The sequence below is a fragment of the Balaenoptera physalus genome (assembly GCF_965194825.1).
Source record: "Balaenoptera physalus genome assembly, chromosome: 5".
Taxonomy (NCBI): domain Eukaryota; kingdom Metazoa; phylum Chordata; class Mammalia; order Artiodactyla; family Balaenopteridae; genus Balaenoptera; species Balaenoptera physalus.
In genome coordinates this window covers 52,384,788-52,399,465 of record NC_138884.1, presented here as the reverse complement: position 1 = coordinate 52,399,465, position 14,678 = coordinate 52,384,788, and the positions used below count along the sequence as shown (strand labels likewise).

General features: G+C 41.2%; 1 protein-coding gene across 1 annotated transcript in view; it reads right to left on the bottom strand.

Annotated features, from left to right (window-relative positions):
* Window positions 1-14,678, bottom strand: part of LOC309661807 (stearoyl-CoA desaturase 5) — a 144,562-nt gene that overhangs the window by 30,105 nt on the left and 99,779 nt on the right. The window contains exon 3 of the mRNA XM_082463918.1: window positions 14,381-14,586. Within this exon, the coding sequence (XP_082320044.1) occupies window positions 14,381-14,586 (206 nt within the window). The remainder of the gene's footprint in view (window positions 1-14,380; window positions 14,587-14,678) is intronic.

Genomic DNA, 14,678 nt, shown 5'->3' with positions numbered 1-14,678 from the left:
AGTTCCAAGAAACCCAAAGAATCTCAAGAAGGATAACACTGTCCCTGCTCCACTCCAAATGAAAAGAACCAAACCTCGAGGAGATTGGTTCAAGATGGTGGAGTAGAAGGACATTCTCTAACTCCCTCTTGAGAGAGCATTGGCATCACAACTAACTGCGGAACAATCATTGACAGGAAGACAATGGAACTCACCAAAAAAGATACTCCACATCCAAAGACAAAGGAGACACCACAATTAGACAGTAGGAGGGGCACAATCACAATAAAATCAAATCCCATAACTGCTGGTGGCGGTGACTCACAAACTGGAGACCAATTATACCACAGAAGTCCACCCACTGTAGTGAAGGTTCTGAGCCCTACATCAGGCTTCCCAACCTGGGGGTCCGGCAATGGGAGGAGGAAATCGTAGAGAATCAGACGTTGAAAGCTAGTGGGATTGGATTGCAGGACTTCGACAGGACTGGGGGAAACAGAGACTCCACTCTTGGAGAGCACACACAAAGTAGTGTGCACATCGGGACCCAGGGGAAAGAGCAGTGACCCCAAAGGAGACTGAACCAGACCTACCTGCTGCTGTTGGAGGGTCTCCTGCAGAGGTTGGAGGTGGATGTGGGTCACCGTGAGAACAAGGACTCTGGCAGCAGAAGTTCTGGGAAGTACGCCTTGGCTTGAGCCCTCCCAGAGTCCACCATTAGCCCCACCAAAGAGCCAGGTAGGCTCCAGTGTTCGGTCGCCTCAGGCCAAACAAGCAACAGGGAGGGAATCCAGCCCCACCCAGGGGCTTCACAGGTGAATTATATCAAACATTTAGAGACGAGCTAACACTCATCCTTCTCAAACTCTTCCAAAAAATTTCAGAGGGAGGAACACTACCAAACTCATTTTATGAGGCCACCGTCACCCTGATACCAAAACCAGACAAAGGTACTACAAAAAAAGAAAATTACAGACCAATATCACTGATGAATATAGATGCAAAATCCTCAGCAAAATACTAGCAAACAGAATCCAACAACACATTAAAAGGATCATACACCATGATCAAGTGGGATTTATCCCAGGGATGCAAGGATTCTTCAATATATGCAAATCAATCAATGTGATACACCATATTAACAAATTGAAGAATAAAGACCATATGATCATCTCAATAGATGCAGAAAAACCTTTTGACAAAATTCAACACCTATTTATGATAAAAACTCTCCAGAAAGTGGGCATAGAGGGAACCTACGTCAACATAATAAAGGTCATATATGACAAACCTACAGCAAGTATCATTCTCAATGGTGAAAAACTGAAACCATTTCTTCTAAGATCAGGAACAAAACAAGGATGTCCACTCTCACCATTATTATTCAATATAGTTTTGGAATTCCTAGCCATGGCAGTCAGAGAAGAAAAAGAAATAAAAGGAATACAAGTTGGAAAAGAAGAAGTGAAACTGTCACTGTTTGCAGATGACATGATACTATACATAGAGACTCCTAAAGACCAGAAAACTACTAGAGCTAATCAATGAATTTGGTAAAGTTGCAGGATACAAAATTAATGCACAGAAATCTCTTGCATTCCTATACACTAATGATGAAAAATCTGAAAGAGAAATTAAGGAAACACTCCCATTTACCACTGCAACAAAAAGAATAAAATACCTAGGAATAAACCTACCTAGGGAGACAAAAGACCTGTATGCAGAAAACTATAAGACACTGATGAAAGAAATTAAAGATGATACCAACAGATGGAGAGATATACCATGTTCTTGGATTGGAAGAATCAACATTGTGAAAATGACTATACTACCCAAAGCAATCTACAGATTCAATGCAATCCCTATCAAATTACCAATGGCATTTTTTACGGAGCTAGAACAAAAAATCTTAAAATTTGTATGGAGACACAAAACACCCCGAATAGCCAAAGCAGTCTTGAGGGAAAAATATGGAGCTGGAGGAATCAGACTCCCTGACTTCAGACTATACTACAAAGCTACAGTAATCAAGACAATATGGTACTGGCACAAAAACAGAAATATAGATCAATGGAACAGGATAGAAAGCCCAGAGATAAACCCATGCACCTGCGGTCAACTAATCTATGACAAAGGAGGCAAAGATATTCAATGGAGAAAAGACAGTCTCTTCAATAAGTGGTGCTGGGAAAACTGGACAGCTACATGTAAAAGAATGAAATTAGAACACTCCCTAACACCATACACAAAAATAAATTCAAAATGGATTAGAGACCTAAATGTAAAACCGGACACTATAAAACTCTTAGAGGAAAACATAGGAAGAATACTCTTTGACATAAATCACAGCAAGATCTTTTTTGATCCACCTCCTAGAGTAATGGAAATAAAAACAAAAACAAACAAATGGGACCTAATGAAACTTCAAAGTTTTTGCCCAGCAAAGGAAACCATAAACCAGACGAAAAGACAACCCTCAGAATGGGAGAAAATATTTGCAAATGAATCAACAGACAAAGGATTAATCTCCAAAATATATAAACAGCTCATGCAGCACAATATTAAAAAAATAAACAACCCAATCCAAAAATGGGCAGAAGACTTAAATAGACATTTCTCCAAAGAAGACATACAGATGGACAAGAAGCACATGAAAAGCTGCTCAACATCACTAATTATTAGAGAAATGCAAATCAAAACTACAATGAGGTATCACCTCACACCAGTTAGAATGGGCATCATCAGAAAATCTACAAACAACAAATGGTGGAGAGGGTGTGGAGAAAGGGGAACCCTCTTGCACTGTTGGTGGTAATGTAAATTGATACAGCCACTATGGAGAACAGTATAGAGGTTCCTTAAAAAACTAAAAATAGAATTACCATATGAGCCAGCAATCCCACTACTGGGCATATACCCAGAGAAAACAGTAATTCAAAAAGACACATGCACTCCAGTGTTCATTGCAGCACTATTTACAATTGCCAGGACATGGAAGCAACCTAAATGCCCATCAGTAGATGAATGGATAAAGAAGATGTGGTACATATATACAATGGAATATTACTCAGTCATAAAAAAGAACGAAATTGGTTCATTTGTAGCGACTTGGGTGGATCCAGAGACTGTTATACAGAGTGAAGTAAGTCAGAAAGAGAAAAACAAATATCGTATATTAATGCATTTATGTGGAACCTAGAAAAATGGTACCGATGAACCAGTTTTCAGGGCAGAAATAGAGACACAGATGTAGAGAACAAACGTATGGACACCAGTGAGGGAAAGTGGCAGGAGTGGGTGGTGGTGGTGTGATGAGTTGGGGGATTGGGATTGACATATATACACTAATATGTATAAAATGGATAACTAATAATAACCCGCTGTATAAATTAAATAAAATTAAAAAAAAAACAACAAGAAACAAACCTCAGAGTCAAAGTGCTGAAAACCAAAGATAAAGAAAAAAATCTTGAATGCAGCGAGAAGACACAATTCATGCAGAGGAATAATGCTAAGAATCCCAGCAGACTCCTCAGATCCTATGCAAGGCAAGATTGACATCTTATCATTCTGAAAGAAAACCCCTGCTAATCCAGAATTTTATGTCCAGTAAAAATACCTTTCAAAGATGAAGATAAAATAAATACCTTTAGACAAACAAAAGTTGAGAATTTATTCCAATAAACCTGTGCTACAAGAAATGGTAAAGGAAGTTCTTCAGACAGGATGATATCAAATGGAAATGAGAATACACACAGACACACACACACACACACACACACACACACACAATAAAGGGGCTGGAAAGGAAATAATTAAGGTAAATATTAAATATGTTTTTTCTTATTTTAATAGTATATAGAGTATGAATACATTTTTGTAGAAAGAAAACACAGCATGATTCATTTAAAAAACTTTAGAAGGTTATACATCAAAATTTTAACTAATTTTCAAGAGCTCAGAGATTAGAGAAATTTTGTAAGGTAATTGTTAGAAGAAATAATAACTAGAAAATGAATTTTCTGTTATGAAAAACTTTTCTCACTTTTTTTGCTCTACTATATGGTAAAGAAGAGACAAAGAAAAGGCAAAAGGAGTCTTTTTCTCTGATGCATAAGCCAATTGTAATAGATCTAACTTTTTAGAGAATAAATAAGGATTAAATAGAAGTTTCTTATAAGGGTTGTTGATGTTCTCTCTACTGGCTGAAGCTTTGGGGCTGGAACCTTATACATGACTTGAAGGACTGTTTATTCCAAGAAAATATTAAAACACTATTCTCTACATGGTCTAGAAAGAGAGCCAGGAATTGATAATGTCTAAATATTAGTGAGACTGTTATCTACTTGCACCAAAATGTCTTTCATTTTGTCAATCTAATCTTTCAAATGTCATTCAAATCTTGTTTTGACTTCTATGTAATTATTTAAAATTTACATGAAAACTAGCTAAGATTTCTTCTCAGTTTTGGTAGTAAAGTAATATTTTACTAGGGAAAGAATAATTTAGTGTAAACATATACTATTTTTTTTTGACTTGGTTAATCAAGGCCATGAGGAGCCAGAATCTTTAGAATTCAACTCCAGAATCCAGGTACCATCATCTACATGACAGAGTTATTGAAAGGATCAGAGACAATGTGTGTAAAGACATAATGTAAGTACATAGTGGGCAGTTAATAAATGGCAGCTATTATTGGCTACTGAAGTGACTTGAAGATACATGAAGATGCCTTTATTGCCATCAACAATGAAGCCAAGATAACACTTTACAAACAGCAGTTCAAGAATTCATCGACACCTATTGATTAATATGTCTAACATGCTCGTGTTTGAAGTATTCAGATTCCAGACATTTGAGAAACTGTCTCCTCATCTTGCCAGGGGAATTTCACACATAGAAATGGATGGTCAATGTGGGGAAAGAAAAATGATACTAATGAAGTTGATGTATTTTCTCTCTCTCTTTCTCTCTCTCCCTTGCTCTCTCTCTCTCTCTATCTCTCTCTATCTCTCTCTCTCTCTCTCTCTCACACACACACACACACACACACACACACGTATAGAGGCAACTTCTCTCAAAGTCCTAGTAGGAAAAGTACCTCTTACAGAGGCAAACAAATGACACTTTGACTTGGAAATTTTTAAAAAGCCAAGATGAGTTCTTGAATTATGTGCCACACTGGTTTCTCCCTTGCCCAAGTTTTTAGCCACTAAAATAGGGAAATTTTGGTGTTGGTGCTGCCACCTCAATATTGAATCATCTCTGTCCTATATCCCAGAGTATCATTCAGCTGTTTGGTTACAGAAGTCTCCTTGGAAAGGCCAAATTTTAGCTTGGAATATTTTACCTCTTCCATTGACTTTTAACAAAAGGGATCTAATTGAACACAGCTCACATCTATTCCGTTGATTTTTATCAAGTCCTTGGACCTCAGAAATTTAGAGTTTTAACTCCTGTCAACTACAGCTGGATGCAGAGAAAATTATTCAAAGAAAAAAATTATTTCACTCTCAAAATTTTTAGAGCCAGGATAAGATGTGACAGTTTTAAGGTGAGGACAGAAGATTCCAGGGCTCAAGCTGTTAACCAAGGGTAGGCTGTCCCTCACAAATAAAAGAGAAGATTCAAGGAGAAGGCATGTTTACATATACAATGAATGTATGAAAAGAATAAACCAGAGCAAGATGATGGAGTGAGGGAGAATACAAGAGGAAAAAGAACACTCATCTCCCCATCAAGAAAACGTGTAAGCAATAGGCTGAATGGCTTTTGTTCTCTCAAGAAGCTGAGGGAGAGGAAGACATGGAGAACATCAAGGCATGGAGAATACGGTATGACAGAAGAGGGAAAATGTCCTCGTGCAGAGAAGGGTACAGGGAGGAACAAAGCACTCTGGCAGGTAAAGAGACAGAGACAGCAGGGATAGAGGCAAATCGACAAGAGGAAGTGAACCAAAAACAGCTTCATGGGACAGGAATTGAATAACAGGAGAGATGGAACAGGGAGCAGGAAAGCCATCCAGGAGAGAGAGAACCAGTCAGGCTGGGGGCAGATGCCTGGCGAGGCTTCCTCTCTCACATTCCCAAACCCAAATGGGGGCTCTAGAGAGAAAGAGAAAGTACCATCCAGAATCTGGTTCTCTTGTTCATTGTTCCATCCCCAGCACCTAGAGCCTGGTATGTAGTGGATGTTCAAAACACAGTTGTTGAATGAAAAGTGATACATGCAGAAAAGAAAAGAAAGCTGGATGCCCTGAGAAACGCCATGCACCTCATGGCTTCCATTATTGAGGTGTGAGTGGGCAGAAAGGATGCCAAAGAGCTGGGCTCTACGTACAGCATGGCTGAGTGATGCTCACCCTGAGGGCAGTTTGGTTCGGCTGTTGCAGGACCATCAAGGACCCAAGCGAAACAGGCAGTGGTCAAACCAAGAGTAACTGATGAGCAAGGGGGTGGCAGAGGGTGTTTGTGCTTGAAAGGCCCCACCTCCATGTCTGTCCCCAAATCTCCTCCACATGTTTAGATGTTTGAACGTCTCATTATCCAGAATCTCTCCTTTGGGGGTTATTTCTATGAAGTTTTCCACAAAATACAATTAGCCAACCAATGTGTTTAGCCATTCAAAGTCACTAAATTCTAGACAAGAATTGTTGTATTAACCTAGCAACAGTTAGGGTAGGGCCTCAAGGCAAATGAACTCAGAGTAGAGAGAGACTCCCCAAGACCCAACATGGAACCTGGATCAAAGAGCAATGGATTTGGTCAACAGAGATGGAGTCAAGTTGGTTGTAAGTCCCCAGAGGACTCACCCCATCCCCCTAGGGGATCCCCCAAGTGGGAGATGAAGCTGCGAGGGTAGGGAAGTGAAGATGAGTCAGTTGTAGATTTGTCTGGCTGCTCTATCCTGGCTATGTGATCGTCCCCAACAGAGAAATACACTTAGGGTTTACACAGACAGGACTGACACAAAGACAAGGAGGAAGGTATCACTGAGAGATTTGGTGCTTGTCCCTGAAAAAGGAAAAAAAAGACAAATGATAACAGATCAGGTGACAAATTGAAGTGAAATCGGCCTCAAAAAGATTCTAGCCATTCAAGTGCCTTTCTTCCTGAAATGACAAGATTTACACATTTTCATCTCTTCCAAGGGCACCAAAACAAGTGCTTCACTCTTCTGTATCATTCCATCCATTTTCTCTTAGCTTATCCCATCACCATGGTGATGAGGCAAGGACTTTATTTTCCTGTGTCTGGACTACACTGGCATCCTTGTCAGTTACTTCAAAAATGCACGTGTCTGCATGTTACTTCTAGAGGAATTTCTTATCTAAGATGGGAATCAATGGGATAAGCAAAGCATTAGGAGAAACAGCCTCTGGACTCTATCCTCATTCTGCCATCTCAGAAAAATTATTTGAGATTCCAGTTTCTGCTCACTAAATGGAGACAGAAAGGCTACTCACTTGCTTAATAACAAAATGTTATAAGACTGAGTAACTTGTGACGGCCAATCATTTTGCTTAAGGCAGAACAATTAAATAACTATGGCAGAGACTACTAACTGCTTACTCCATATCAACTCACCCTTTTTTCCATAGAAACAAAACCAGGATTTTATTCAGGGGTGCAATACATCATCCAAGAGACTACATTTCCCAATTTCCCTTGAGTGCAAATACAGTTAGGTGGATCAGCTGTGAGTGTCTTCTAGGAAAGCTCCTGATGGGAAACTGACTCAATTGAGCAGTGTTAACCCCACCTCACCCCCCACCTTCCTTTTGGGTGGAGCTCTAGGGGTAACCTTGGACCTCAGAATGAAAGACTGAAAGTCACATGCTAAGGATGGTAGAGCAAAAAGATAAAAGAGGATAGCCTCATCCACCAGAGGGCAGACAGCAGAAGCAAGAAGAACTACAATCCTGCAGCCTGTGGAACAAAAACCACATTCACAGAAAGACAGACAAGATGAAAAGGCAGAGGGCTATGTACCAGATAAAGGAACAAGATAAAACCCCAGAAAAACAACTAAATGAAGTGGAGATAGGCAACCTTCCAGAAAAAGAATTCAGAATAATGATAGTGAAGATGATCCAGGACCTCGGAAAAAGAATGGAGGCAAAGATCGAGAAGATGCAAGAAATGTTTAACAAAGACCTAGAAGAATTAAAGAACAAAGACCTAGAAGAATTAAAGAACAAACAAACATAGATGAACAGTACAATAACTGAAATGAAAACTACACTAGAAGGAATCAATAGCAGAATAACTGAGGCAGAAGAACGGATAAGTGACCTGGAAGACAGAATGGTGGAATTCACTGCTGCAGAACAGAATAAAGAAAAAGGAATGAAAAGAAATTAAGAAGGCCTAAGAGACCTCTGGGACAACATTAAATGCAACAACATTCGCATTATAGGGGTCCCAGAAGGAGAAGAGAGAGAGAAAGGACCAGAGAAAATATTTGAAGAGATTATAGTCGAAAACTTCCCTAACATGGGAAAGGAAATAACCACCCAAGTTCAGGAAGCACAGAGAGTCCCATACAGGATAAACCCAAGGAGAAACACACCGAGACACATAGTAATCAAATTGGCAAAAATTAAAGACAAAGAAAAATTATTGAAAGCAGCAAGGGAAAAATGACAAATAACATACAAGGGAACTCCCATAAGGTTAACAGCTGATTCCTCAGCAGAAACTCTACAAGCCAGAAGGGAGTGGCATGATATACTTAAAGTGATGAAAGGGAAGAACCTACAACCAGGATTACTCTACCCGGCAAGGATCTCATTCAGATTCGATGGAGAAATCAAAAGCTTTACAGACAAGCAAAAGCTAAGAGGATTCAGCACCACCAAACCAGCTCTACAACAAATGCTAAAGGAACTTCTCTAAGTGGGAAACACAAGAGAAGAAAAGGACCTACAAAAACAAACCCAAAACAGTTAAGAAAATGGTCATAGGAACATACATATCGATAATTACCTTAAACGTGAATGGATTAAATGCTCCAACCAAAAGACACAGGCTTGCTGAATGGATACAAAAACAAGACCCATATATATATACTGTCTACAAGGGACCCACTTCAGACGTAGGGACACATATAGACTGAAAGTGAGGGGATGGAAAAAGATATTCCATGCAAATGGAAATCAAAAGAAAGCTGGAGTAGCAATACTCATATCAAATAAAATAGACTTTAAAATAAAGAATGTTACAAGAGACAAGGAAGGACACTACATAATGATCAAGGGATCAATCCAAGAAGAAGATATAACAATTATAAATATATATGCACCCAACATAGGAGCACCTCAATACATAAGGTAACTGCTAACAGCTATAAAAGGGGAAATCAACAGTAACACAATAATAGTGGGGGACTTTAACACCTCACTTACACCAATGGACAGATCATCCAAAATGAAAATAAATAAGGAAACAGAAGCTTTAAATGACACAATAGACCAGATAGATTTAATTGATATTTATAGGACATTCCATCCAAAAACAGCAGATTGCACTGTCTTCTCAAGTGCGCAAGGAACATTCTCCAGGATAGATCACACCTTGGGTCACAAATCAAGCCTCAGTAAATTTAAGAAAATTGAAATCATATCAAGCACCTTTTCTGACCACAACGCTCTGAGATTAGAAATGAATTACAGGGAAAAAACGTAAAAAGCACAAACATATGGAGGCTAAACAATACGTTACTAAATAACCAAGAGATCACTGAAGAAATCAAAGAGGAAATCAAAAAATACCTAGAGACAAATGACAATGAAAACACGACGATCCAAAACCTATGGGATGCAGAAAAAGCAGTTCTAGGAGGGAAGTTTATAGCTATACAAGCCTACCTCAAGAAACAAGAAAGATAAAAGAATCCGGTTCTCTACTGGCCCTCTGCTGCTGCCATAACCTGGACCTCCATGATTCTTTTACATGTGAGAGAAAAAAACTGCTATCTTGTTTAAGCCGAACACAATTCCCAAATGATAGACCCACTGTCAACCCTTTTAAAGCAGGCCCTTCTAGGCTCACCCCCAACGTTTTCAGGGCCCAGGCCCAGAGCAGAGGTGGGAGCCCCTAGCTTGTGGCCCAACCCCTTCTCTTCCCACCCCAGCTCTGTCTGCTTTGTGTGGACATCCAAGCCCATGCTTCTAAGCTCATCTCCAGGCCAACACTGCCCCTTGGCCACTCTTCGGGTCTAAGGTGCACACACTTCCCTCCAGGAGGACAGAGCCTGGGAAAGGCTGCTGTAGGCTCTGAAAGTGAGCTCAGAGCCACTTGGGCAGGGAATTTTAGGATCCTAGGACCCTAAGGCACAGTCTAGAAGTGGGAGGAGGTTCCAGATGGCATGCACCTTTGCCCTGTGATCTCTTCGCCCTGTGGGGAGAAGCATGGCCCTTGAAGGCACAGGGGCCAGGGCAGGGACCCGAACTGCCACAGTCTAAATGTGATACCACTGGCTCCTCTCCCTCTCACCTCCTAATGCCTGCCTTTTCATCGTTCACAACTTGACAGTAGAGAGAAAGCTGAAGTAGTCCAGTTAACTACTTGTAACAGCCTTGGTAAAGTTATCTTTTAGAGGAAAAGCCTGGAACTATAGCTTGAACTGTGCTGTTTCCCTGTTACCCTTAATGCTGCTATCTTCTCTCTTTTATGAGACTGTATAATGGAAAGCTGATCAAGCCTGTCTCTCAGGCAAGCTTGTCTTTGTTGAGCTGTCATTAGGATGGCCACGCATTGTGGATCAAGCAACTGCAATACTGGTGCTGGTGTTCTGACTGAAGGAGGAGTCTCCAGATCCTGTGTCTCTCTCATTTACACATCTGCTTGTTTGAGGAAACTCTCCAAGTGTTTACCTGGGTCTCTTTGTACAAACATTGCTCCCTAGGAGGGAGTGGAATCAGCAACAAACCCCGGCCACCGAAACTGGAACGGGGACTTTTGCCCTAGGAGGACTACAGAGAAATGGATGGGAATTGTGACCAGGAGAGGGACTCTCTAAGGGGGCCACTGAAATGGCCTAGGACTGGGTCCCAAATGAGCTGGGTACCTTTCTCTGTTTCTCAGGAAGCCCCCACTCAGCCTAGGGTAGCAAGGACTGAGACCTGATATGACAGTGCCACTGCTGATGGGATCGACCACTCCAGCTCCCACCCTTAAGTGCAAGGACTTATTGCTTAAGGAATTTATCTCCTCCACATGGCCTGACTGTCAGGACTGGTAACCTGGCTTCATGAACATGAAAAATGCCCAAATGGCCACAGTATTGTTGTGTATCTTAGAAGCTCTCTTCCTTTAGTTCAGTGATTCTAAGCCTCATTTTGGATTACAGATCTCCACGTTCTTTAGGCTGGGTAATTACCAAAGGACATGAGTGTCCACCCACACTTCAGAGAACTGTTGTAGCTCCTTTCAGACAATGAGGCATAATCCAAAGAACATTGAGCAAATAATCTGAGATGTAGGTACTTGCTATAGACTGATGTTTGTGTCCCCCCCAAATTTGCATGTTGAAACCTAATCCTCAATGCAATGAGGGCCTTTGAGAGGTGATTAGGTCATGAGGGTGGAGCCCTCATGAATAGGATTAGGGCCCTTATGAAAGAGACCCCAGAGAGTTCCCTTGCCCCTTCTGCAGTGTGAGGACAGAGCAAGAAGACGGCTATCTATGAACTAGGTAGAGAGCTCTCACCAGACACCTAATCTGCTGGTGCCTTGATCTTGGGCTTCCCAGCCTCCAAAACTGTGAGAAATAAATGTTTGTTGTGTAAGCCACCTAGGCTATAGTATTTTTGTTATAGTAGCCCAAACAGACTGACAGAACTTCTATCCCCAACTTTCTATTTAAATTTCGTTTATTAGTTTTTTCATAGGAAAAATGGAAGGCATGGGTTAACTGATTTGTAAGGTCCCTCCTAGCTCCAAAGTTCAATGGCTCTATATAGCTCTATGAAATGACAGACATGATAAATATCCTTGTCCCCATCCTCATCTACCGTCTTCTCATCTTTCAGGTCTTGGTTTAGAAGCTAGTTCCAGCCAGTAGGGTGGGCTATGAGACCACTTTCTGTGTTCCCATGGTGCCTTATTCTACCCTATTATAGCACTCTTCTCTCTAAAGCATAATTGTCTGTAAGTTAATTTGTGGGTTCCCTGCTAGACTGCAAATTCTGGGGGAACTGAGACCAATCTTTAAGGTCGTATCCTCAGCACCGATTTCTAGCAGGAGCTCAATGATATATAAGAAATGATAATATGAGTGAGTGGTTTCTGATAGCTACAATCTCCTTTGGTCACTGGACTGGCGATGAAAGATGTTCTCAGATAACTATTCAAGGAACATGCCGAAATAGCCTTTGTTCTTCTGCCTGCATTTAGTAATAGTCTTTGGATATAGGTACCATGAGTATACACCTAATGAATCAGATTACCATATTTTTTAAAGGGAAAAGATGAAAACAAAACTTCCATTGTTATGGTCAGAGAACCCAGACTATTATTCTCAGCTTGGTTCTCAGGAATAAAACAGAAGATCCCTTGCCTCCTCATCTGAGCTCTTCAAATTAATCTAAGGTCTGATTGTCCCAAAGCATTACTAATTGTATAGCAACATCATTTATATCACAAAATGGGAAATGACATACATATCCCATCACAGAGTGATGGTTAAATAAACTATGACACTCAAACGGTGAACCCATGCAGCCTTTGATAATGGTGTTTACAAGATAATCTGAAGTTAAAAGGCAAGACATAAAATTACATAAGCAGTATGACTGCCATCATGTAAAATATGTCAAATATACAAATAAAATATAGAAGGAGATACTACAGAATCTGAACCACGGCTGTGTTTGTGTGTTAGGACTGCGCATGATTTTCTTTCTACTTTTCTGAATTTTTCAGATTTTCCTCTTTTACTTTCATGGTGAAAAATCAAAATCAACAAATCATGTAATTGTTAACTGAAAACATCTACTATAAAATTTTGGCTATTGATAGTGGTTGCGTCCACCTGAAAGAGCTGTATGGCGGAGCACAGAGAAGACCCTATGGTGAAGCCAACAGAAGCAGGGGGTGGAAAGACGGAATCCTCTGGAGTTGCCGCTGCCTGTGGAATAAGAGACATCACGGATCTAAGCTCTTACTATATAAATGCCAGGCATTTCTCATACATTTTTTTCATTATGTCCTCATAAAAGCTGTAAGAGATAGGTACTACTGTTATTCCCATTTTACAGCTGAAACTGAGCCTTAGAGCAGTCAATCCTTTTGCAAGAACCCGGAGGAGCCCGAGTGTGAGCCTTCGCAACCTGTCCCACCATCCACTGAGGGGAAAATGAGCACGTTTCTCAGCCATACTTCCTCTCGTGCAAGGATCTCTTGTGTCAAAGGCACAGCCTCCATTGCCATTATTGGGAGATTCTGTTTGGAATAATGCTCAAATGACTCCTGCCTGTCAGTGGAGATGGTGTCCAGTGACCACTTGTTCACCATATTATCTCAAGCCTCTCACCAGAGTGTGATCCCAAAATTGTCCCTCTTTGCACATAAATCCATTGCTTTGGGGGCAACGAGCCCATTTATAAATGCTCTCATTGTGGCCAACTTTACAGATCCAGACCAACATGGATAGAGCCCAGGCCAGCTCCCTAGTTAAAACGTGAACCATGGTCGCCCTCCACTTGCCAGCACGATAACAGGCAAGCTTTCACTATGTGCTTGTTGAACGTAGATCCACCCTGCAAATGCTGACGGACTGAATACGCTCAGCTGACACCATTCGTGCACACAAGCATTTTGAGGCTCTTTGTTACATGGTCACGTTTTCTCTGCACAGAAACCTACTGGTGTTACCATTTCCAGGGGTGGGGGGAGAGGAGGCTTCACTACAGGAGAATTCAGGGAGAACAGAACAGGGGACCTGGCGGGAGTCCAGTCCTGTTGAAGTCAAGTGTGTCACTAAAATAAGCAAGTCCTCTCTGCCCTCCTCGCTACCCCAGGGAAACATGAATGAGCGAGCGAGGACAACTACAGAAACATTCCATGAAATCAGTCGTTCAGGTGGGTCTGAAGGAAATGACAAGTGGGCTTAAAGGAAATCCATTTCAAAATCAAGTTCAAATTCAAAACAAATGTGTGAACAGGGAAAAACGTAATGATCAAAAAGGAATGAATTTTAAAATATACATATATATAATTTAAAAAATTAAAAAAAATAATAAAAAGGAATGAATAAACAGACAGCAATCCTAAGAAGAAGACACAATCATCAGGGTAAGTGCTATGCGGAGAACTGCTTGGGGATATTATTGCACCCCATTGTGCCCTGTCCCCAGGTCCTGTCCCTCAGGGACGATCGATGGTGTCCGTTCACTTACTTTCTCTGGAACCGGACCACAGGATCAGCCAGCAGGTCGGTGACGTCAAGCTTCCTCCCCTTCTCGATAACATCCCGATGCTTGCGGACAAACAGCCACCCGATATGGGAGAAGAAGAAGCCCCGGCGGGCGTTGTGGGGATCAGCGTCGGTCTCCGAGTACTTGTGGTGGACTCGGTGGTCCCTGGACCACTCGAAGATGTCGTTCTGCAGAGAGAATGCAGACCTGAGTGAAGGGCTAAAACACCCTGGCGCCTTCCCCAAAGTTCCTCAGCCTTCCTTCCCCCCGCCCCACCCCC